Here is a 23424-nt window from a genome sequence, read left to right as displayed (position 1 = left end):
AATAAGATAGAGGAACATGGTGGCAAATTAAGGTGGTTGAGCCCCGGAATCCCTAGATGATTTCTTTAGATCAACTCCCACAATCCCATCAACCAGAAATCTGCAATTATTAGTTCTGTAATTAGAACATTTCCTTCAAAGTACCCTTCTTGTGAATTGAGAGTTTTCTTTCCAGTAATGTTTTTCCAGTCCCAGATTTGCAACAATTTCAATCAGCTGCAGTGACAAAAAAAACAAAAAAAAAAAAAAAAGATGATATATTCGGCCCCTTTTTCTTCTACAGGCCATCCTCTTATAGTCTCTTATAGTGTAAAAAGAGTTGAGAAGAAAAGAGGGCAAAGATATCACTTCCCCACAAGTAAATCAGTTCCTACCTAAAGGGGAAAAGGAGCACCCCAGTGTACTGCCCCAACTGGACACTGGGCTCACCCAATCATGGTACATAAATGGTAGAGACACCCTTTTTACCAAAAGCACCAATTCGAATGGAGCCAATCAGGTAATTAGGATCATTCATGATGAAGGCAATATAACCATTGCACTTTCAAGAAAGAACTACGAAACAGTAAGCATATATCATGTCAGACAGTTTCACTATAAGAAATTTGGGGCATCAAAACTATGTTTCCATTCTTTGTTCTCTCGTTCTAATCTTTCAGTTGGAAGCATAGAATAATTCATTTATCCCATCTATTTAGGTGGATCAGCAGCTTCAGTGGTAGTTGCTTCTCGAGGGCATTGTGCCACATATGGCTTCAGCTGTGAACAAAAGAAGGGTATAAATCAGTACCTTATGTGCATCTAATGTGCTTTAGATAACATGTATTCACTCCCATTCAGGAGTTGCTTAGAAAATTCTAATTGTAGGAAAAGAATAATTATAGCCGGCACGGCTACATACAAGATCCGCAATGATAAAATAGCATGAATAGGTCAACATCATCATTCAGAGTTGGCAATGCATGACATTTTTCTTTTCTTTTTTGAATGGTGAAAATTTTAATTAAGGAAAACGAGGAGACTGAGAAGGTCGAAACTCCAAATTACAGAAAAAAGAAACAAAACCAAGAAAAATAATAACATAAAGAACAATTTATGGAGGAAGGAAATCAAACAAATCCAAACTCTCCCACCCTACTCCTTGACGAGCAAGGCCGATCTCCGGATATGATTGAAAATGATAGAAGAGTCGCCAATTTTGTCTTGGATCTCATAAAAAAGGTTAGCAAAGCGCCAAGGAGGAACAGTAATGCCTTTCAACCACCGAATGACGTTCAACAAGTCACCTTCCACAATTGTCTTGTCCAAGAGGTCTCTACTTAAGCTTTTTAAACCCTGATGAGCAGCCCTAACTTCCGCTTCACTAGCATCAGTCGTCCCAACTGGACCCGAGAAAGCCCATATAGTTTCACTGCTAGAAGCCCTCAAGACTCGCCCAATTCCAGCCGGCCCAGGATTGCCCATGCTGGAGCCATCGAAGTTAAGCTTAAACAAACCATCCGACGGAGCAGCAATGCATGACATATATTAGCATAGGTTGGATTGATTGCACAAACAGAAATCACAAGTTCAATCTTTGGGACCTCCTGCAGAGGACTGACATGATCCTCAGTGACACTTGCTACTAACTACTAAGGCCATGTCTGGAAGCAGGATTTTTTTTTCATGATAAGTTGGGACAGGGGCGGAGCTACATGTACCATAAGGGGGGCAGCTGCCCCTCTTGAATTGGGCCAAACTCCTTAATAGGCCCAGCTCAATTGGGCCCACATGCCTTCAAAATTTGAAGCCTGCCCCCCTTATGTATAATCTGCCCCCCTTGTGTATAAATCCTAGCTCCGCCACTGAGTTGGGGTGTCCAAGGTGGTGACGGGTAGGTCAGTGGGAGATGGAGAGAGATTTGAGAGGGCACCATTGAGATGAGCCTAAGAAGTGACTAAAAATCAGGGAAAAAGTCAAGTAGAGTTTTTTTTTTCCTGATTTTTAGCCACTTTTCACAATTGGAGACACTAGTTTCCTGTTTTTTGTTTCCTGTTTTTTGCCACTATTTTTTTTTTTTGAAAGGTAACGATAATTTTTATTCCGTAAATAGAGGGGGACAAGATGTCCCCACAGGTGTTACATCGATCAACAATACACCACTTGTTACATTGATTTTTAGCCACTTCAACCTCATCTCCACCTGGAGACACCGATTTATCATGAAAAAATTCATGGCAGCCAAACGTGCCCTGAAGGATTAAGGTTTTGAAACAAGAAAAAGAAGAAGAGCAAGAAACTTTTGATTGAAAGAAGTTGAGCATGGATGCAACGGAAAAAAGAGAATAAGCATAAAAACTCACGTAGAGTGCCTTGGCTTAATTTTTTTTTTTTTGGGAGAAAATGTAACTTTTTTAATTTCCAAACATTCAATACAACCGATATCAATTCGGTATGGGATACATGATGTCGCCCGTCCCACTTCCAATCAGTGTATAACACTATTTTAGGCCTACAACAACAATACCCGTAACTACACAATGCTTCCCAACATTGCCTCCAGCTCCAACTTGTCTAGTCCTGCTTTGGCAAGTTTATCCTATTCCTCGTTTGCCCATCAGAGAATGTGAGAGAATTTGGGACAAATGGTCTGGCAACAATCTCAAATTTCTGTGACGATGCTTGCCAATTTCCAAGGACTGACTCCCAAGCCGCTTGCCCACCCTATCACATTAGAGGAATCACTATCAACTTCAAATGGTCCAGATAAGTGTGCCTTGAACCATCTTAGACCCCACAATAAGGCTCTAGCCTCCGCTTCGTTGGAGTCGCAGATACCACTTGGACCGAAGTAAGACATCAAGGAGTGAACACTTGAGTATGCAGGTCCCAGTTTTCCTTTGGCATCACCATAGAAGTTAAGTTTTGGCCATCCGATAGGTGGGGGTTTCTACCGAGGGGAGGGACGACTTTTGATGACTCTTTCCCATATGATCAGCCGCCAGTTGCGGATTACATCAGCTATGGAATATGGAGATATAACATCCATCGATTTAGCCCATGCCACCATGTCAGCTTTGATATTAAAAATATTTTGTTAAAGCCTCTTTCTTTGTCTTCGAAAATTCTCCATTTCCACTCTCACCATATATGTCACATTGTCACGTAATTGCATAGGGACGAGATCCCATAAGGAACGGCCCATCTTCCCAAAAGGGCTACTGCTCCACTGCAATATTGTTCGTTTGATGGATTGATGGGTAGCCAAGAGAAACCGAAGCTTCTAATAATGGCTCTCCATATGTTAAAAGAAAAGGGGCACAGAAGTAAATGTGATCGATGGATTCCTCTGCTGCTTGCATAATATGCACCGACTGACAGTAGTGAAAAGCCGTCTTTTGAGCCTGTTGCCCGTGTTGATCCAACGGTTAACCACCGTCGATGCGAAGGCCGCCACGCTAGGGATAGCCGTCGACTGCCATATAAGTGAAAACTTGGTTCCGTCCCCCTTCCTCGTTAACCAATCGCCGGAAAAAGGAGTGCACTGGAAAAGATACTGAAATGTCGGGGATCCATACTCTTTGATCAGCGGTTATTAAATTCCTCAGCGCTTAAAGCAAGATTCGGAACTTTAGTTTAGTTAGGGTCATCGTTTCATCCGCCCTTTCTCTTTCGACAGAGGGTCTTGGTCTGTGTTGGTGTTTCACGGAATCTACAACAACAAACACAGGAAAAACTTCTAGCGTAGCTACTGGCGCCTACTGTGCAAAACGGTGAGCACTAGGAATGAAGAAGAGAGAGAGAGAGAGAGAGAGAGAGAGAGACAGAGAGAGAGACGGGTTAGGACAGCAATCTCTTCGTCCTTTACGTTTCTCCTCAACTTAATGATCTAGTCTATCCTCCCATCCCCTTTTCTTTCCATATAATCGCATACTCTTGCCCCTTTGTCGATCGCTGGTTGGAATAACTATGGGAATGCATTACATAGCCGAGACTCTCCTAGCCGGAGATCCGCCCAGAATCGAACATCCTCCCTCTGCCCACTGATAGTCTGACACATGGTTCAAACAATGATCTCAGAGTACAGATTGACCTCCATGCATCCGAACCTTTTCTTGCTGGCAGATCTTCACACTTCCAATCTGTCCAATCCCTTCCATATTTGCAGCCAACTATAGCATGCATAAGGCCTCCTCCTCTCCGTGCTTCCAAAGCCACTTCCCTCAAAAGAGACATATTATGTGTCTTGATACGGCCAATGCCAACCCCTCCTTGAGGTTTCAATCTACATACCTTCTTCCATCGCATGAGATGATTAAGGTTGTTCTTAACCTCCTTGCCTTCCCATAAGAAGTCTCCCTACAATTTCTCTATTTGCTTTGCCACCTTTGTCGGTATTACACATGAAATATAATTGCAAAGTCTTCATGGCTGCCTTTATCAATGTGATTCGTCTTCCCATAGACAAATATTGTCTTTTCCATGTAGCTAGTTTCTTTTCAATTCTTTCTATCACCAGGTCCCATTGACGAGCTTTAGGCATCCTCATACCCAGCGGCAACCCGAGGTAGATGATAGGCAGGTTTTCACTGCTACAACCTAGAAACGATGTGTGCGTCGCTACGACTTCCTCCACGTGCTACAACCTAGAAACGATGCATGCATCGCTACGACTTCCTCCTCCATCTTCACCCCTACTAGCACACCTTTTTTTTGGCTATTTCTTTTACCAGAGTGGCAGAAATTGATTCCCCCAAATACATCCAAATATCTCGTAAAACCATGGGTGGCATATGCTGCTAACCCCCACACTAAAAAAGTGCCGTAATAAAAATCTTAGTGCATCTGTTCCTGTAGAAACAATGTCATCTATATAACTGCATGTGAAAGTGAGCAGCCACATGCATGTGAACCATCTAGTATATGACCCAGATAATGAAAATAAGAGTTGCTTCAAAATGTTCACATTGAAAGTAGCATCTCTTGAAACAACAGAAGGATAGGTTAAATTTGCAAGAAGTCAGCACCCAACCGGAAGTATCTTATGACCATCATAATGATTGGAAAGAAGTTCTACATTTTGTGTTTCAAAAAGTAACAATCAATTGTGGGCGACGACCCAAACATGTCTAAATTGAAGGTCACTATAGTGTAAATTGAAGTATAGTAATTTTTTTTATCTTAAACACTCAACTACCAATCAGATTAGGGCCATCAAGAAACTATAAAAGTCTAAAGATTCTCACAATATGTTCACTGTGCAGTTGTAAGAATACAATAGTGGCCTAGTGGGTATTAAATCAAAGATGAGAAGCTAACTATTTGGGAAATGACCAACATTGATGGTTAGACTGTCCATGTATCAAATGCACTTCATTTGCATATATCCAACATACCCACCTTGAATGGGCCTCCAAATAAAACACAGCAGCAATGGAATGACAACTCAACTCAACAACTCAACAAAGCAGCCTTTGTCCCAAACTAGTCGGGGTCGGCTAATGAATCCTTTAGAAAAATCTTATGAAGAAGGTGAAAGAATCTACCCTGCTCAAATTGACCAAGTCTAATCCTGACACTAGTTGGGTTCGTCTACATAGAATGACACTAACAGAAAATTGCCCCAGAAAAAGATAATTAAAATATGAACACCTCCCTGTCCATTTCCAGGCGACCACTTGGATGGTTAAGATCACCTGCTTCAGGCGACTATGGTGCAATGACAAAAAAAAGTGGGGGCCATCAGATAGTCTAAATCATTGGTTTGATGATCCATATTTCAGCTAATAACCATTTGCAACATAATATGGTTCACATGAGCACATCGATTTCTATCACATTAATCAATTGTATCCAAGAAAGATAGAGGAGCTTCTTGCGTCTCACAGTTAAGGCCCTATTCATCGAAGATTATGAAAACCGATTGTGAAAGCCAAACCGATTATTGGACTCAAAATTGCGTTTAAATTTGAGTCATATAATCGGTTTAGCACTCACAATTGATTTTCATAATCGTAACTGAACAGGGCCTAAGTAGTAAAATCATTAAGCCAAGCCTATTAAAAGCTACAATTCCAGAAGGAATGGGATACCTTGAAGTCGGACAAATCAGGGACTACATAGCGTGGCAATTTTTCATCCATCACGACATACCCACCTGCACCAAAATGCAATTTCTTACAAACAATCAAAATGACACCCTAAGCATTCTTTTCTTCAGTTTTTCATTCAAATCAAATTTTCAAGGTATGCAAACAATAAAAGTTATAAACTAGAAACCCCGTTTGACTGAAGATTCTAAATCAAAATCCCTATAAATTATTATTAATAATCAAAATCACCCAACATTGGCTTTCAATATTTTTCTCCCAAGTACGTTCTTTGGTAAAATTATCCCGGTGTCTTTAATGCTGATACGGTCATCTCTTTATCAAAATAATAAGACTCAATGCAGGGTGATTTTAGTAATTGGAAATTTTTTGGGGAATTTTGGATCATAAACATTAATTAAGGGGGTTTAGAGTGATTGTCTCATCTGTTTTCCCTTGGAAAATGTTTTTTCCAAGGTTCATTAGGTAAAAATTATTTCAGATCAAAATTTTCTATGGTATTTCCCAGGAAAAGCTTTAGGCGAAATATTTTTACCCCCCCGCCCAAAAAAAAAAAGGTATTAACAAACCTTAGAAAAATCTTTATCCAAGGAAAAACAATTCCGGAAAACATTTTCATGGTTGCCAACCATGCCCTACATGTCATACTTCGTGTCTTGTTCTCTTTGTTTATAGGATTTATCAGTACTGGCATTGGCATTTACCAAATCCATTAAATCCACAAGGAATCAAATTCAGCTAGAGATCATAATTTAGAATTAGTAGGGATTGTCTTACAAAGAAAATCTAGTCCTTAAGGTTCTATGGGCTCACTTTGTGTGTCCCATTCTCATTATTGAAAATTCTTATAAAGACAAGTCATAATGATAAGGTTCAGCTAGAGATCATAATTTAGAATTAGTAGGGATCGTCTTACAAAGAAAATCTAGTCCTTAAGGTTCTATGGGCTCACTTTGTGTGTCCCATTCTCATTATTGAAAATTTTTATAAAGACAAGACATAATGATAAGGGGTCACTATTAAAATTTACTAAAACATCAGACTCATTAAATCTTTAATAATTCAGAAAGATGAAGATCATATATATCTCATCGATGGAGCATAGAAATGACCATTAAAATCACAAACTATACAAATAAAATCCCTTCCTTCTGCGATGACCAGAATTATCACAACTTTCCAACATCCAATGATCAATTCAAAAAAAAATAAAAAAAAATCAAATAAGCAAATAAACAAAGAGGATATCAACAATGAAATAGATCAAACCTTTACGAGTATGAAAACCAGTAGGCTTGCAATTCTTTCCCTTGTAGTAATTCCGCGGAGCCCTTTTCGAAGAGAGAATGTCCAATGATGAAGTACGCTTTCTTCGCATCGCCCTTCCTATCCCTAAAATCAATCCCAAAGGCATTTCCACCTCCTCTGTCAATCAAATAAACAATTCCTTAATCAAATTGTCAAACCCCAGCTTAACTATAAAAAAAAAAAAAAAATCCCTTAAACACTTCTTTCATGTCCCTAAAATCAATCCCAAAGGCATTTCAACCTCCTCTATCAATCAAATAAACCTCACACACAAAAACAGAACTAGCAGTAAGATTACACATGTTTTCCCTAGAACCAGCAGAAAAATCCCTGAAAATGCTCAATGTTTTTCACCCCCAAAGCCCAAAATGTTCGAAAACTAATGATACCACAAAAGACTTAAGATGAAAAGACGAGAATAAATGCAATCAAATTTACAGTAAAAATTAAACGAAAAAAAAAGGCCAAACCCTAGACGGAGAGTTTATGCAAACCAATTTCAAGCCTTCTCTCTCCTGAGATTTCTAAGTAAGATGAATTTCGCTTGCTATTAGCTGCGAACCCTAGAGGGAAGTAAAAACCTAGAAAACAAAAGCCCGGTTCAAAGAAGTGGATGAACAGAAGCATCTGTTATGTGAGCACTACCGTGTTTTGATAATTACACTAACTTATCTTGTCTTTTATTATTTAAATAGCTGGCAATACGTTGTTATAGATAGTTCCCAATAACCATCAGAGGCCAATTGAAATTGAAAAGACAAGCTGAGTTTGTGTAATTATTAAAACATGGTACTGCCCCTATAACCCTCAGTAGCCTTCACTCGCATGTACATGCCTTTTTTTTAGGGGTGCAACCGGAGCCGAAAAAAGTCGGGTTCGGGGGGAGATGATATTTTCACCCCTTTAGTACCCACATAGTTGCAAAACTCCGTTTTAAACTCTCTTTTTTATTAAAAAAACGCATTTTATTAGTGTGCCGTTTAATACTCCGTTTAAAACTTTCACAACGAATAAAACTCCGTTTTTTTTAGGCAAACGTTTTAAACAGGTTTAAAATGCATTTTAAACGTTTTAAACATGTTTTTTTAGGCCAACTTTCCAATTTTACCCGAACCATATTTTGTAAATGACAAAATTCTAAACTCATTTTCTTGTGTTTCCGTTTTTTAGACTATGTTTTTTTGAACTGGTACCGTATTAAACTCGAATATTTGCCATCTCGTTTTTTTGGCCTATCACGTTTTGCTAACTATGAGTACGAATTTGCCCCTTATAAAAAGTGGGCAACTTTACCCCCTCCAAGGGAGATAGGATATTCTTGATTAGGGGTGTCCATTCGGTTTTAACCGAACCGAATAGACCGAACCGAAATAACCGACCTAATTCGGTTAGTTAAAAATGGGAACCGAAACCGAAACCGAATTGCTTCCAACCGAAATAACCGAAACCGAATAAATATTTCGGTTTTTCCGGTTAGTTCGGTAAAAACCGAAAAGTGACTTTGTCATAAAGGTATCAGGCATTCTTTCAGGTTAGGGAAATAGGGTTAAGGTTTCATGTAATCCAAAATTATACATACAAACTTTTCCAAAAAAATCATGCAATCCAAGCAGGGCCTAAAAGAGAATAACAGATTTTAATATAACAAGAGAGATTTCTCAATAAATATCACTGCTATAGAAATAGGGTTGGGTTTCATGAGATCTACAGAAATAGGGTTGGATTTCATGAGATCTATAGAAATAGGGTTGGGTTTCATGAGATCTAAAATTATATATACCATTAAAAAACAAGAAGAAACTGAACTCACCTTTCCCTCTCTGTCGCCCAAGGAAGGAAGAAGATACAGAGGCGCACAAGTTGTTGGGGTAAGATATAGAGGCGCACGAGGGTGATTGAGGTGGCTGATGAAGTTAGGGATGATGTTGGTGGGAAGGAACTAGGAAGCAAAGTGGTGAATAATTGGAGAGAAGAGATGGCCGAAGTTGGGAGGCAAAGCCGAGGAGGCGAGACTCGAGAGAGAGAAACGGCAAAGATGAGAGTAGAAAACCCTAGCTTTCTGTTTTGTGAGATGAAGTGAATAGAAAAGAAAACCCAAGTTTTAGCGTTTAGGTTTAACTCATTCACCCATTTTTTGTTTTTATTATTCAGGACACCCGTTTCACTTATTTTACATTTTTACTCATGAAAGTAAGGGTTTTCATCTAACCCGTTGTTCGGTTATTCGGTTAACCAAAATTTTTTTTGATGGAAACCGAAATTGAAACCGAAACCGATAACCGAAATTTGGGAAGATATGAAACCGAAACCGAACCGATATGTTTTTTAACCAAACCGAAATAACCGATCTAATTCGGTTCGGTCGGTTATTTCAGTTTAAAACGATTAATGCACACCCCTATTCTTGATTAATGCACACCCCTATTCTTGATTTCGGTTTAAACCGATTAATGCACACCCCTTAAAAAATAACCGGTTATTTCAGTTATTTTTTACTAGTGAAGCTACACATATGTGTAGCTAACTTAGCTACACCAACGACTTAAAATATAGTGGGCCCACATTGTTTGGGTGATCCAAACCATTCATTTGATAGACCCTCACATTGATAGGGTGTGCCCAAAAAATCAGCTCCATAGGATCATCCCCACCCTTCAAACGGTGGAGGAAAAAATAGACAGATTTGTGAAGGTTTTTACGCGTCGATTTTTGCCTCCACAAATCGTAGGGTTGGGATGATCCCATAGAGCTGATTTTTCGGGCACACCCTATCTATATAAGGGCCCATCAAATGAATGGTTTGCATCACCCAAACAATGTGGGGCCCACTATATTTTAAGCTGTTGGTGTAGCTAAGTTAGCTACACGTATGTGTAGCTACACTTTTCTCATATATATATGAGGAAAGTGTTGGTGAGCTTAAGCGCCCCAATCACATGGGTCCCACATTTTCTGTGGTGATCTAAACCATTCATTTGCAAGGCCTTATCATAGATAGGGTGTGTACCAAAAATCAGCTCCATAGGATCATCCTAACCCCTCCATTTGTGGAGGAAAAAAATGGGCAGATTTGTGGACAAATAATGTCTGCCCATTTTGACCTCTACAAATGGATGGGTTAGGATGATCCTATGGAGCTGATTTTTGGTACACACCCCATCTATGTAAGGGCCTTTCAAATGAATGCTTTGGATCATCCTAACAAAGTAGGCCCCAATGTGATTGGGCGCTTAAGCTCACTAACACTTTCCTCTATCTCCCTCTCTCTCTCTATATATATATATATATATATACACACACAAATGATGTCCTAAATCTTATTTCTGCATTATCTAAAGCAATGTATAAAGTTGGAGTAGGTAAATATAATTAAGTATAATCTTTACAAGTCAAATGGGATTAAAAAACTCATGCTTCTCGTTTTATGACAAAACAGATAAAGAAGAGTCGGTTATTTTAGTTAATTATTGAAGTTCTCCCCACTGTGAAACCTTCTTAGAACTCGTGCGAAAATGACCGACGAAAAGGATGCGATGTACCGTGAGTATTTTCAATACTTTGGCACTCTCTTATATGGAATATTATATTGTTTCATCCAATAATGTTCATGTGCAATGACTAAAAAGGGCTTAGTGTTTTAGTAATCTAATGCCAACATCCACTGCAAAATATTTAAACGGTGGCATTCTTGTTCAGTGAGGGTATTTACTGTCATCTTACTTGATTATCTGCTTTCTATGACCTCAAGCTCTGTAACGCCGTCTAGTAATTACCATTTACTGAGTGGATACTCCGTCGGTATATTACATCAAATGTAGTACAGCAAGTAACGGCGTTTTTTTTATAGGCATGTATAGACGCCGTTAACTGCCGGTAAACGTTGGTCATATCGTTTCCTCAAACGGAAACGCCGTCCGTTACGGAGTCGGTAGAGGGGGTGTTAGTCAGATAGGGTGTCCGTATAAATAGGGAATGTGGAGCGATCATTCAAACAAACTCAACTGATCGAGAAATAAGGAAAAAGAAAAGCTTTCCAGAGCTCGCTATCCTGTTTTGTTTGATGAATCGCTGTAACAAATCCTGGCCTCTGCAAATTGGCTTCCATGCAATAGAAGTAATCTTATCATCAAATGTAGTACGGCAAGTAACGACATTTTTTTTTATAAGGCATGCGTGGACGCCGGTAAACGTCGGGGTCATACCGTTTCCTCAAACGGAAAGGCCGGGAGTTGGTAGGGAGGGTGTTAGTCAGATAGGGTGGGAATGTGGAGTAATCATTCAAAGAAACTCACGCTACTCTCTTTTCATCTCTCTTTTCTTACAAGAGATTACTTCTGTTGCATGTCAGCCAGTTTGCAAAGGCGAGGATTTGTTACTGTCGGGAAGCGATTCAATGAACAAAACTGGATAGCGAGCTCTCGAATTTGCTGCCGGTATAGTATCTACTGATAGGTAATCTCGGAATCGATCTTTGCCTCTTTTTTTCGTATTTCAAGAAGAAGTGTTTTTGAAGATAAATTTTAGATCATTTTTTGCTTTATTTTGTATGCCTTGAACAGCCGTTGGCTCTGAAGAATCTATAGCTTTTTTTCCCCTCTTTCTAGATCTAGTTTCTGAAGATAAATTTTAGATTATTTTTTTTGCTTATTTTGTATACCTTGGATAATTTAGTCGTTTATTTTTTAGAATCTGTGTCCATTGGTTAATGTTTTACTTATTTTGTCTAATTTTGTTGTTTGATGCTGTGATTAAGGTGAAATCCTCTGAAATACTCCATTCCTTGCTTGTTTATCTCTCTGTGGAATACTCTTGTTTCCTGCGATCTATATTTCAATATTTCTGTGGAGATCTTGTCACGTCTCCTCGTTCACCGGCCATTTTAGCCGCCAATCTGCTTAGGAATGGGAGTCAAGAATATTTCTTTACTCCCTCGCAAGTTCTTTTTTCTTGTGTGTAGCCGCGCACACACGCTTCGATTCGAAAAATAGTTCTTTATTCCTTTGATTCTATTTTCGGTGTGTTGGTTTCCCAAACTGTGTTGCCTAGGAAATTAATTTTCTTGCTGCAATTTTGAGTATCATCTGATTTCTCACGATAATTTACGAAAATCATCACGATATTTTTCATTTTTTTCCTTGCTTTGTAATATATCTGTTAGGGGTAAAATCGGTATACCCGCCACCGACCGTCAGTGTACCCAGCACCGACCCTCCTATCAACCCCAAACACAAGACTTGTCCGAAATAAACTCGTGAAAGGGAACTATCCGTACCGATCCAATTCTCTCATCCGATCCGCGCCACGCAAGCAACCCAGGCAACCTTCTCCAAGATCGGCGCCGACTCTCAGAGAGAACCCGACACGATTGCAGAATTCCCGCCATCAAGCGACTAATTCGGGTAACCGTTACGCCAAATACACCCCACACGAATTCAAAGATTCCCGCTAAGGCCATCACCCCCCATCTCCGCCCAGAATTTCAGGGAATCACGGCGGCCACGATAATCACCGCCGCCCATCACGTCCCACGTGGGCAAAAAACAAAGACACGATTGGCATCGTGGATATCGTGGGTCTCCTACCGTATAAAAGGGCATCTACACACTCAAGCAAAGGGATCAAATTCAATTCCAAACCACCTGTCTGATAACTTGTCTTGGCCCTCCTCCCACTCATTGTTTATTATCTGTGGTGCCCATCTCTGACTTGAGTGTCGAAGTGGCAGCCCGGAGCCACAACTCCAGGCCCACTGGCGCTTTTCTATAAGCGCAGGATCACAGGCTCAGCCCAGCTAGTACGTGCAGTCGGATTTTGGGCACCATTAAATTGGCGCCATCCATTGGACCTCGATGCCAAAGTCAAAAGCCTCGAAGGCTCCTCCTCAAACTCAACCCAACGATACAGTGACAACGAGAACTCAGACAAATCAGACAGAGCACCCCTTGGAAACTGGAGAAATGGTTGTCTTCGGTGATGCTCCAGTCTCCATGACGGCATTCAATCAACTCGCCCACCAGTTTGGAGACGTTGCTAGCGCCCTCCAACAAATGTTACAGAGGCTCCCTCCTCCCACTGCAACCCCACCTCCAACTGCCGCTGCCCATGTTAACAACACCCCTCCCCCTGATGTTGCGGAGGAGCGTGGATCCTCTGAAGGTCGTAACCTTCGGAGTAGGAGATCTCATCGCCGCCGTCAAGGGTCAGCGTCAATCACAAGCCCACCAACGAATCTCCACCTAGTGAACCCTCTGAAAAGACGCGATGAACCGGCGGAGCCAACACTCGTGAACTTCACCCGACAAGAGCATCACCCTCCTGAAAAAACCCCACCTAGGGATGATCGCCGGTTAGAAAACTTAATCATCGTCGCCGACCTTCAACGCCAAGTAAAAGAGCTTCAGCAGCAAATGAAGGTCCCGTGCGACCCGGACCTCCTGGCTGAGTGGGACAGCGAAGTTGCCTCCCCCTTCGTTCACAGTGTCGCCGATGCTACCATCTCTATAAACTTCGACATGCCTCGACTGGATCTCTATGACAGGGCAACCGATCCGCTAGAGTTCCTCCGAACCTACCGACTGGCGATGGTGCTCCGGAACACTACCGACGCAACCATGTTCAAAGCCTTCTCCACACACCTAAAGAAAGATGCGAGCAACTGGTACAGTCGGCTAAAGCCCAACTCCATCGAGACGTTTCATGAACTTGGGAAGGATTTTGTCACCTATTTTGTACACAGTCGGCCCCGACAGAAATCGGCGGACACCCTCTTAGCCCTCAGACAAGGACGTGACGAAACCCTCCGAAGATTCATCGGCCAATTTTGCTCGGAGCTTCACCAAATCAAGGAGCCCAACTTCGATATGGTCCGCGCTGCCCTTTGTCATGCCATCCGGGACCGCGATATGAAGGTTTCCTTGAATGTCAACCCCTCACGCGACCTCCAGAAGCTTATGGCCATTGCTGACCGTTACATCAACAATGAAGAGTCATTCGCCATGGAGAGAGAACTAGAAATCGCTCGAGGGGCAGAAAAACGAAAGGACGAGTCAAGGGCAGGACCAAATCATAAACATGTGAGACACAATGATCGGCCGAGTCACCGGCCACAGGTCCCACACTTCGAAAAAGCCAACTACGCTCCTTTGAACACCGCAGTGTCCAACATTCTGTACGAAATCCGAGACAGGGAGCCCATGCGATGGCCGGAAAAGATGAGGAACACCAAAAAGAAGAACACCAGCAAATACTATCATTACCACCAAGATCATGGCCACACCACCAACAGTTGCTATCATCTCAAAAATGAGATTGAAAAGCTTGTAGGACTCGGCCGAATAGATCGCTACCTCCAAAACCTACCCAGGAGCCGCCAACCCAAATATGAAGTCCGTCGACCCGCAGACGAACAATGCTCCCCTAGTTGCAGAAGCTTTCCTGAGCGTAAAGCGGAGAGCAGTCGCCAAAGATAGCCAGACCAAGGGACTGGAGCGCCAGAAATTGCAAGCAATATCGATACTATTTACGACGGCCTCGCTTCCGGGGGACCGACTGAGAAGGACGTGCAATTTATGTCGGACAGATCAACTCAGTGGAGACCCCGTCCAAAAAACCATGGTCGGAACTAAAAGAGGACTTACCCATCACTTTCACAGAAGCAGATTATGAAAAAAATACAATGCCACCATGATGACGTTGTGGTGGTCCGCCTTGCCATTTGCCAATTTCAACGTGGGAAGAATCTTGGTAGACACTGGAAGCTCTGTCAATGTGCTCTATCAAGATGCCTTTGACAAGATGCATATTGATAAGGACCGCTTGGAACCTGTCGTCTGGTCCATCTTTGGATTTTCCAGGGCGAAATCAAAGTGTGAGGAAAAATCAAGATGCCGGTAACGTTCGAAACCTACCCCGCCTAGAGAACTATCATACAGACGTTCTTGGTCATACGCGTGCCTTCAACCTACAACGCGATCATTGGAAGACCCCCGCTAAACGAACTGGGGGCAGTTGTCTCCACTACCCATTTAAAAATGAAATTGCCAACAAGACGCGGTATCGGGGAAGTCCGAGGCGATCAAGAGAAGGCCCGAGTGTGCTACGCCAACCTGTTAAAAAAGAAGAAGGCCGCCAAAGAAACTTTCTCCATAGGCGGGACCGACCCTTGTATCGAGCTAACGAGGGGAGAACCAACGAGGAACTCTCTAAGATTCCCCTTTTCCCGGGATTGGAAGAACAGACAGTCCAAATCGGATCCCTCCTATCAGGTAAGGCCAGGGCCGATCCTGTAGAGTTTTTGAAGGCTAACTCAGATGTTTTTGCTTGGTCCGCTTCAGACATGCGGGAAATCCCCTCTGATGTTGCAGTTCACAAACTGAATGTGAATCCGAGTTTCAAACCCATCAAACAGAAAAAATGCAATTTCGCCGCAGAAAGACAAGCATATCAAGGAAGAAGTAGACAAACTACTTAGTGCCGGGTTCATCAGGGAAATCTGATACCCGGAATGGCTCGCTAATGTTGTGATGGTCAAGAGATCAAATGGGAAGTGGCGTATCTGTATTGACTCTCGGGGCCCCTGTTGTAGCATTGTATCCTCAGTACCAACCTCAGAAATCAAATGTGGAGCATTGTATCCTCAGTACCAACCTTCCAGCCGGGATCGTAATAAGGCCCCTGTTGAAGGGCCTGCTCTCTCGGAAGAACAACCTTCCGATGGAGAGCTCGGGTACCCTCACAACCCTCAACTAGGATGTGTGTCGGAACCTTTACCGGATTTTTCTCCTTCGGGGACGAGGCCCTCGCCAACTTATGCTTCTTGCTCAGGCTTTTCTCCACCGTTCCCATCTGCCGTTTACCCTTCATGGCAGTATCATGAGATTTGGTTGTGACCGTAGCCTCCTGAGGCTCGACGGTCGGGGCCGCGGCTTTTGCCGCCTTATCAGCCAGCCACTTGGCAACCTTTTTCTGCTTCTCCCGAGCCACTCTCTCGGTCCTCTCCTTTAGGGCCTGCTCCAGTGCCGAGGCTGAAATCGCAGCACCCGATCCTTGTGGAGCCATTTCTGCACCAACAAAACAAATCACCAAGTTAGTGGAAGGCACGATAACAATATAACAAAGGAATGCAAGAAATGGATATGAAAAAGGATCACCATCTTGGTCGCTACCGACCCCCACTGACTCAACATCGTCATCCTCATCATCCTCATCTTTCTCATCATCATCATCCTCATATTCCTCACCTGAATCCAACACCATGTTGCTAAGACCAAACTCTACCAAACTTCGTTCGGACTTAAACTCCCGAACATCGAACTTCACCTTCCCAACCTCTACCCCCTACCCACAACACCATTAAAAACTAAGGTACCGAGCTTCCCGAGAGAGGGGTTTAGCTCTAGTCTACTAGTATCTGCCTTCCTCCAATCGAATGAGAACCTCCAACCTGCTGACTGAGGGGGCTTAACAAAAAAGAATTCGTTTTTCCACCGTTTGATGGAAGACGGAATGTCGACGCCTAGCATCAGCGTCCTCCGTTGATTTACATTCACCCAACAAGCTGTTTGTCGGATGATGAAGCATTTGCATATAACATCAAGGGACATCAGATCCTTTACCATTTTACTCTTGGCCACATAGGCTTAGAGACCTCTCCATCCGTTTGGATAAATTTGGGTCGGAGCTAACCCAAAAAAGTCCTAGAACAATATTACGATCTCCAGAAGAGGAAACCGAATACCAGCCTCCATCACCTCCCATTAAAAGGCTGTCTCCCCCTGTACCTCACTGCAAAAAACTCGCTCATTAGAAATCGGGAGCCGAATGTGATACTCCTTAGGAATATGATATTGGTCCCGGATGCACGCAAGGTAAGAGGGCTTGAGGACCCCGTTCGATTCCATAGCTTCCTTCGGTCGGAACGCTACTCCATGAGGCACATAATGCTCGTGAAGGTCCGCCGATTCCTATGCAAGGCGCCTAGCTTGAACTTCCATCAGTTCCAACCTTGAATCACTCTTATCCACCGTCAAGGCCACCAACACCGGGGGTCACTCGGTACAGGCTCTGTTGCCCCAGGTGGCTCGTGAGGAGGTGTGGCATCCGACCCACCACCCTCCCTTTGCGATTGAGGGCTTGAAGCAATCTTGGGAGTCGGTATCGCCTTCTTGTGGGACGGCACCGACTTTTCTCTAGCAGACCCTATTTTCTTCGGGACAGGGGCGGTCTCCTTATCCTTTTTGGCCATAGTCTTACGCCTCTTCCTAACTGTTGGTACCAGAACACTATCAACTACTACTTCCTCCAGTTAAATATTTGGGGAGGAAGATGACTCTGCCATCCCAATGTGTTCTTCAGATGGGTTTTGGGAATCGGTGTCCTCAGACATGATAGAAAAAATAAGCAATGAAAGGAAATACAGAGTTGAGGAAGAAGACGCACCGGAACAAGTAAGAGATCGTCGGAGAATCCGCCGGAGAAGATGAACCAGCGCTGAAGGAAAGCGAGAAAACTCGCCGAAAATAGTAAAGCTCCTCCCAGCGGCGAATAGCTCCTCCCAACGATGAATGAACTCCTCCGAATAGATAAACACACGATGAAAGCCGATGACAAGAAAAAAGTGAAGAGAGAACAAAGGGAATTGATCGGAGGGGAGAATGTTTTCTCGCCGGAAAACTCAAGAGGTTCGTCGGAAAAAGGAGAGAGAGAGAGAGAGAGAGAGAGAGAGAGAGAGGATAAAAAGTAATGGGAATGATGAGGCCTTTATAGAAGTTTGGGCGGGAAACTAAAAGGTCACGCTCCTCTGACAGAAACTGCCGCGTGGCACCCCTTCACTCGCGCACGTTTATTAAAACCATGAATGTGTCGTTTCATCATTACGACCCGAGCGCCAAACCCCCGTTACGCAAGGATCAAAGCGTCGCGACTCTCCCACATGTCCTTTTGAAAGATCTCCAGATGACACATCAATCCGCACCCAACAATTCACAAGACAAGGTTTCTCCTTGTCCCGACAGTTATCCAACAACAATCAGAAAAGCACCACACACATCGTATTGTTCATTCGGTGCCGCTGATCCGCACACGACACGTTACAAGTCATGAAAGCATTGTCTAAGATTCGGTACCGACTAATAAATGAGAAGAAACACTCTGAGAAAATAGTTGTGCGAACTCTCGCATAGCTCGACACCTAATAATTATACAACTACATCGGAGAACTCACATCACTCGATGTTGACCAACACGAAAATTGCTATTGGAACAATACAAGTTATAGAAAAAAGTCCATTTTCTATTCATTCACGTATGATAAAATCTTTACAAAAGGAGGCCTTCTAGGCCAATTACAAAAGACAAAGGAAGACCTATACGGCTAAGGCTATGTCGAGCTACAAGAAATGATGGACTCTATCCATCGCCATCCCGCTCCATCATGCCATGGCACCCACTTGGCACAATTTTCTTTGCTCCGGAAGGAAGCATGATCCTTGTGGTGCCGTTATCAGGATTGTGGCTGATAACGATGGCATAATCACCCGATTGGATTCTCTTCAGGATCTTCCTCGAGGTCTTCTTCGAGAGCTTCTACAGGGTCTTCTTCCGATGGATCCTCTTCTGGAAAAGAATCCAGGCGATGTTCCGCGGCACCGACCCTTGCTTCGCCTTCGAATTTTCCTTGCAGCAGAATTTTCAGAGCCTCGTTCTCCTTCTCCAGCTCCTCCACTCTTACACGTTGATGGGGGCCTCCGCCCCAAATTGAAGAAGTTGGTCAGCCACACCATATCCCCTCTCCTTTGCGTGGTTCAAAGACCGCTTGTAGTTGGCGGCAAAGCTAGGGATTCTGTTGGGGGAAACGCTACTCTTGGGAACTGGAGAATCCGGAGTGCCCCCGGATTCACCTTCCTCCTCTTCTCACTTCGGGATCCACGCTCCCTCTTCCCTTCTTCGGCCACCAACGGCACCGCCTCCGGAATCGTTTCAAATAGAATTACAATTTCCGGCGAACCAGACCTCATCGCCGGTGCCCTTCTCCCCTTTTGGGATCCTCATGTTCACCTAGCTATCAGTTCTCCGGCGTGAACCTGGTGTTCCCGTCTCTCTCCGACGGAGAGTTCACCTCCACTACCGGAATAAACGCCGCCGGTTGGTTTCCGATGCCTTGGTCTTGAGACATGAACGGTGAAACGAAAAAATTGCAGAGAGGTTAGGCCGGCAATCTCTTCGTCCTTTAGGTTTCTCCGCAACTTAATGATCCAGTCCATCCTCCCATCCCCTTTTCTTTCCATATAATCACATACTCTTGCCCCTTTGCCGATTGCTGGTAGGAATAAATTCGGGAATGCAATACATAGCCGGGACACTTGTAGCCAGAGATCCGCCTGGAACCGAACATCCTGCCCTCTACCCTCTGATAGTCTGACACATGGCTCAAACAATGGTCTCGAAGTACAGATTGACCTCCATGCACCTGAACCTTAGCCTGCCGGCAGATCTTCGCACTTCCAATCTCTCCAATCCCTTCCATATTTGTAGCCGACTATAGCATGCTATAAGGCCTCCTCCTCCTCTCCGTACCTCCAAAGCCACTTTCCCATAAGATATTTATTATGCGCACGGCTAATGCCAACCCCTCCTTGAGGTTTCAATCTACATACCTTCTTCCAATGCATGGGATGTTTAAGGTTGCGCTTAACATCCTTGCCTTCCCAAAAGAAGTCTCCCTGTAATTTCTGTATTAGCTTTGCCACCTTTGTCGGTATTTTGTACAGACACATGAAATATAATTGCATATTCGTCATGTCTGCCTTTATCAATGTGATTCGTCCTCCCACGGACAAATATTTTCTTCTCTATGTAGCTAGTTTCTTTTCAATTGTTTCTATCACCGGGTACCATTGGCGAGCTTTAGGCATCCACATACCCAGTGGCAACCCGAGGTAGATGATAGGCAGGTTTTCGCAGCTACAACCTAGAAACAATGTGTGCGTCGCTACGAGTTCCCCATGCGCTACAACCTAGAAACGATGCGTGAGTCACTACGACTTTCTCATCCATGTTCACCCCTGCTAGCACATATGTTACATTTTTTTACCAAAGTGGCAGAAATTGACCCCCCCACCCCCCAATACATCCAAATATCTCCTAAAACCATGGGTGGCATATGCTGCTAACCCCCACACTAAAAAAAGTGCTGTAATAAAAAATTTAGTGCATCTGTTCTTGTAGAAACAATGTCATCTATATAAGTGCATGTGAAAGTGAGCAGCCGCATGCATGTGAACCGTCAAGTATATGACCCACAAAATGAAAAAAAAAGAGTTGCTTCAAAATGTTCACATTGAAAGTAAGCATCTCTTGAAACAACAGGAGGATAGGTTAAATTTGCAAGAAATCATATATAGCATCCAATTCCTTGGGATGGAATGCCTAACGATGCTAACTGGAAGTATCTTATTGGCCATCATAATAATTGGAAAGCAGTTCTAAATTTTGTGTTTCAAAAGGTAACAATCAATTGTGGGCGACGAGGTTATCCCAAACATGTCTAAATTGAAGGTCACTATAGTGGTAAATTGAAGGTATAGTAATTTTTTTAGGGCAGTGATAAATCAACTCCCCAAATGGATAAATCGACTCCCCATGTGTCTATCTCTCTCCTCTCTCTCTCTCTCTCTCTAACCTAAAGGAGAGAGAAAGACATATGGGAAGTCGATTTATCACTCCCCTTTTCTTTTTTTATCTTAAATGCTTCAACTACCGATCAGATTAGGGCCATCTAGAAACTATAAAAGTCTAAAAGATTCTCACAATATGTTCACTGTGCAGTTGTATTAATACAATAGTGGCCTAGTGGGTATTAAATCAAAGATGAGAAGCTAATTATTTGGGAAATGATCAACATTGATGGTTAGTCTGTCCACATATATCCAACATACCCACCTTGAATGGGCCTCCAAATAAAACACAGCGGCAATGGAATGACACTGACAGAAAATTGGCCCACAAAAAGACAATTAAAATATGAACACCTCCCTGTCCATTTCCAGGCAAACACTTGGATGGTTAAGATCACCTGCTAAAAGTGACTATGGTGCAATGACAATAAAAAAAAGTGGGGGCCATCAGATAGTCTAAATCATTGGTTTGATGATCCATATTTCAGATAATAACCATTTGCAACATAATATGGTTCACATGAGCACATCGATTTCTATCACATTAATCAATTGTATCCAAGAAAGATAGAGGAGCTTCTTATGTCTCACAGTTAAGGCCCTGTTCATTGAAGATTGTGAAAACCGATTGTGAAAGCCAAACCGATTATTGGACTCAAAATTGCGCTTAAATTTTAGTCAAATAATCGGTTTAGCACTCACAACAGGTTTTCATAATCTTAAATGAACAGGGCCTAAGTGGTAAAATCATTAAGCCAGGCCTATTAAAAGCTCCAATTCCAGGAGGAATGGGATACCTTGAAGTCGGTCAAATCAGGGACTACATAGCGTGGCAACTATTCATCCATCACAACCCAAAATGCAATTTCATACAAACAATCAAAATAATACCCTAAGTTTTTTTTTTCTTTGTTTGTTCATTCAAATCAAATTTCAAGGTATGCAAACAATAAAAGTTATAAACTAGAAACCCTTGACTGAAGTTTCTCAACCAAAATCCCTACAAATTATTATTAATAATCAAAATCACCCAACATTGGCTTTCAATATTTTTCTCCCAACCAAAATCCCTACAAATTATTATAAAGACAAGACACAATGATAAGGGGTCACTAATCTAATGTACTAAAACATCAACTCAACTCAACTCAACAAAGCCTTTGTCCCAAATTAGTTGGGGCCGGCTAAATGAATCCTTTAGAAAAATTTCATGAAGAAGGTGAAAGGAATCTATCTGGCTCTAATCCTAGCTCTAGTTGGGTTCATCTTCGTGAAGATCATATATATTTCATCGATGGAGCATATAAATGACCATTAAAATCACAAAACTATACAAGTAAATACCTTCCTTCCGCGAGGACCAGAATTATCGCAATTTTCCAACATCCAATAATCAATTCAAAATTTAAAAAAAATCAAATAAGCAAATAAATAAAGAGGATATCAAATTATCAACAATGAAATAGGTCGAACCTTTACGAGTATGAAAACCAGTAGGTTTGCAATTCTTTCCCTTGTAGTAATTCCGCAGAGCCCTTTTCGAAGAGAGAATGTCCAGTGATGATGTACGCTTTCTTCGCATCGCCCTTCCTATCCCTAAAATCAATCCCATAAGGCATTTCCATCTCCTCTGTCAATCAAATAAACAATTCCTTAATCAAATTGCCAAACCCCAGCTTACCTATCCAAAAAAAAATTCCCTTAATCAATTACTTCCTATCCCTAAAATCAATCCCAACAGCATTTCATCCTCCTCTGTCAATCAAATAAACCTAACCCACAAAAACAGAACTCAGAGAAATCCGTGAAAGTGCTCAATGTTTTTCACCCCCAAAACCCAAAAATGTTCGAAAACTAATGATACCATAAAAGACTTAAAAATGAAAAAGAAGAGCATAGATGCAATCAAAATTACAGTAAAAATTAAAAGGAAAACAAATGCCAAACTCTAGACGGAGAGTTTACACACACCAATGTCAAAGAAGTGGATGAACAAGAGCATACGCTGATGTGAGCACAACCGTGTTGATCTGATGATAAAATATAGGGCGGGATGTCCCCCAAGGGAGATAGGATAATCTTGAATATGATAGAGATGTTTTAACTTCTATATAACTTCTAGTCCCACTCTACCGTACCACACACACAACAGTATTTTTTTTTTTGGATGATACACACAACAGTATTGTTGTCAGCCATACTGCACTGGATCATTCTTCTTGAAATTTTATATAAATAATATGAAAGCCTAGTTTGAGTACCCAGTAAAAGCCGGGAAGGATGACACCCGCCCAAATAACCTGAAACGGGAAAGAGGAATACAAGTGAGGGAGAAGATGGAGAGACTTAGATAA

At 42.3% G+C, this 23424-nt stretch overlaps 2 protein-coding genes across 3 annotated transcripts; both read right to left on the bottom strand.

Annotated features, from left to right (window-relative positions):
- Nucleotides 1-516: 516 nt before the first annotated feature.
- LOC143887207 (uncharacterized) lies at nt 517-8049 on the bottom strand. 2 transcript variants are annotated; one of them, XM_077391318.1, is made up of 4 exons: nt 7892-8049; nt 7359-7514; nt 6072-6136; nt 517-759 (listed from the first exon to the last, which is right to left on the bottom strand). In XM_077391318.1, the coding sequence occupies exons 1-4, from the start codon at nt 8022-8024 to the stop codon at nt 691-693; spliced, it is 423 nt and encodes a 140-aa protein (XP_077247433.1). In that variant the 5' UTR covers nt 8025-8049; the 3' UTR covers nt 517-690. The 2 variants fall into 2 exon arrangements, with proteins under 2 accessions (XP_077247433.1, XP_077247441.1); XM_077391326.1 differs by having other exon boundaries at nt 7868-8022.
- Nucleotides 8050-15142: 7093 nt separating this feature from the next.
- Nucleotides 15143-23424, bottom strand: LOC143887200 (uncharacterized). Its single transcript, XM_077391306.1, has 3 exons — nt 23042-23424; nt 22544-22700; nt 15143-16456 (listed from the first exon to the last, which is right to left on the bottom strand). Exons 2-3 carry the CDS (start codon nt 22680-22682, stop codon nt 16011-16013), a joined length of 585 nt encoding a protein of 194 aa, XP_077247421.1. The 5' UTR covers nt 22683-22700; nt 23042-23424; the 3' UTR covers nt 15143-16010.

This window comes from Tasmannia lanceolata, unplaced genomic scaffold (genome assembly GCF_043159265.1).
Source record: "Tasmannia lanceolata isolate RefF3 unplaced genomic scaffold, GAP_Taslan_0.1 ptg000002l, whole genome shotgun sequence".
Taxonomy (NCBI): Eukaryota; Viridiplantae; Streptophyta; class Magnoliopsida; order Canellales; family Winteraceae; genus Tasmannia; species Tasmannia lanceolata.
The sequence above is the reverse complement of the archived record's forward strand: the minus strand, read 5'-3'. Positions and strand labels throughout refer to the sequence as shown.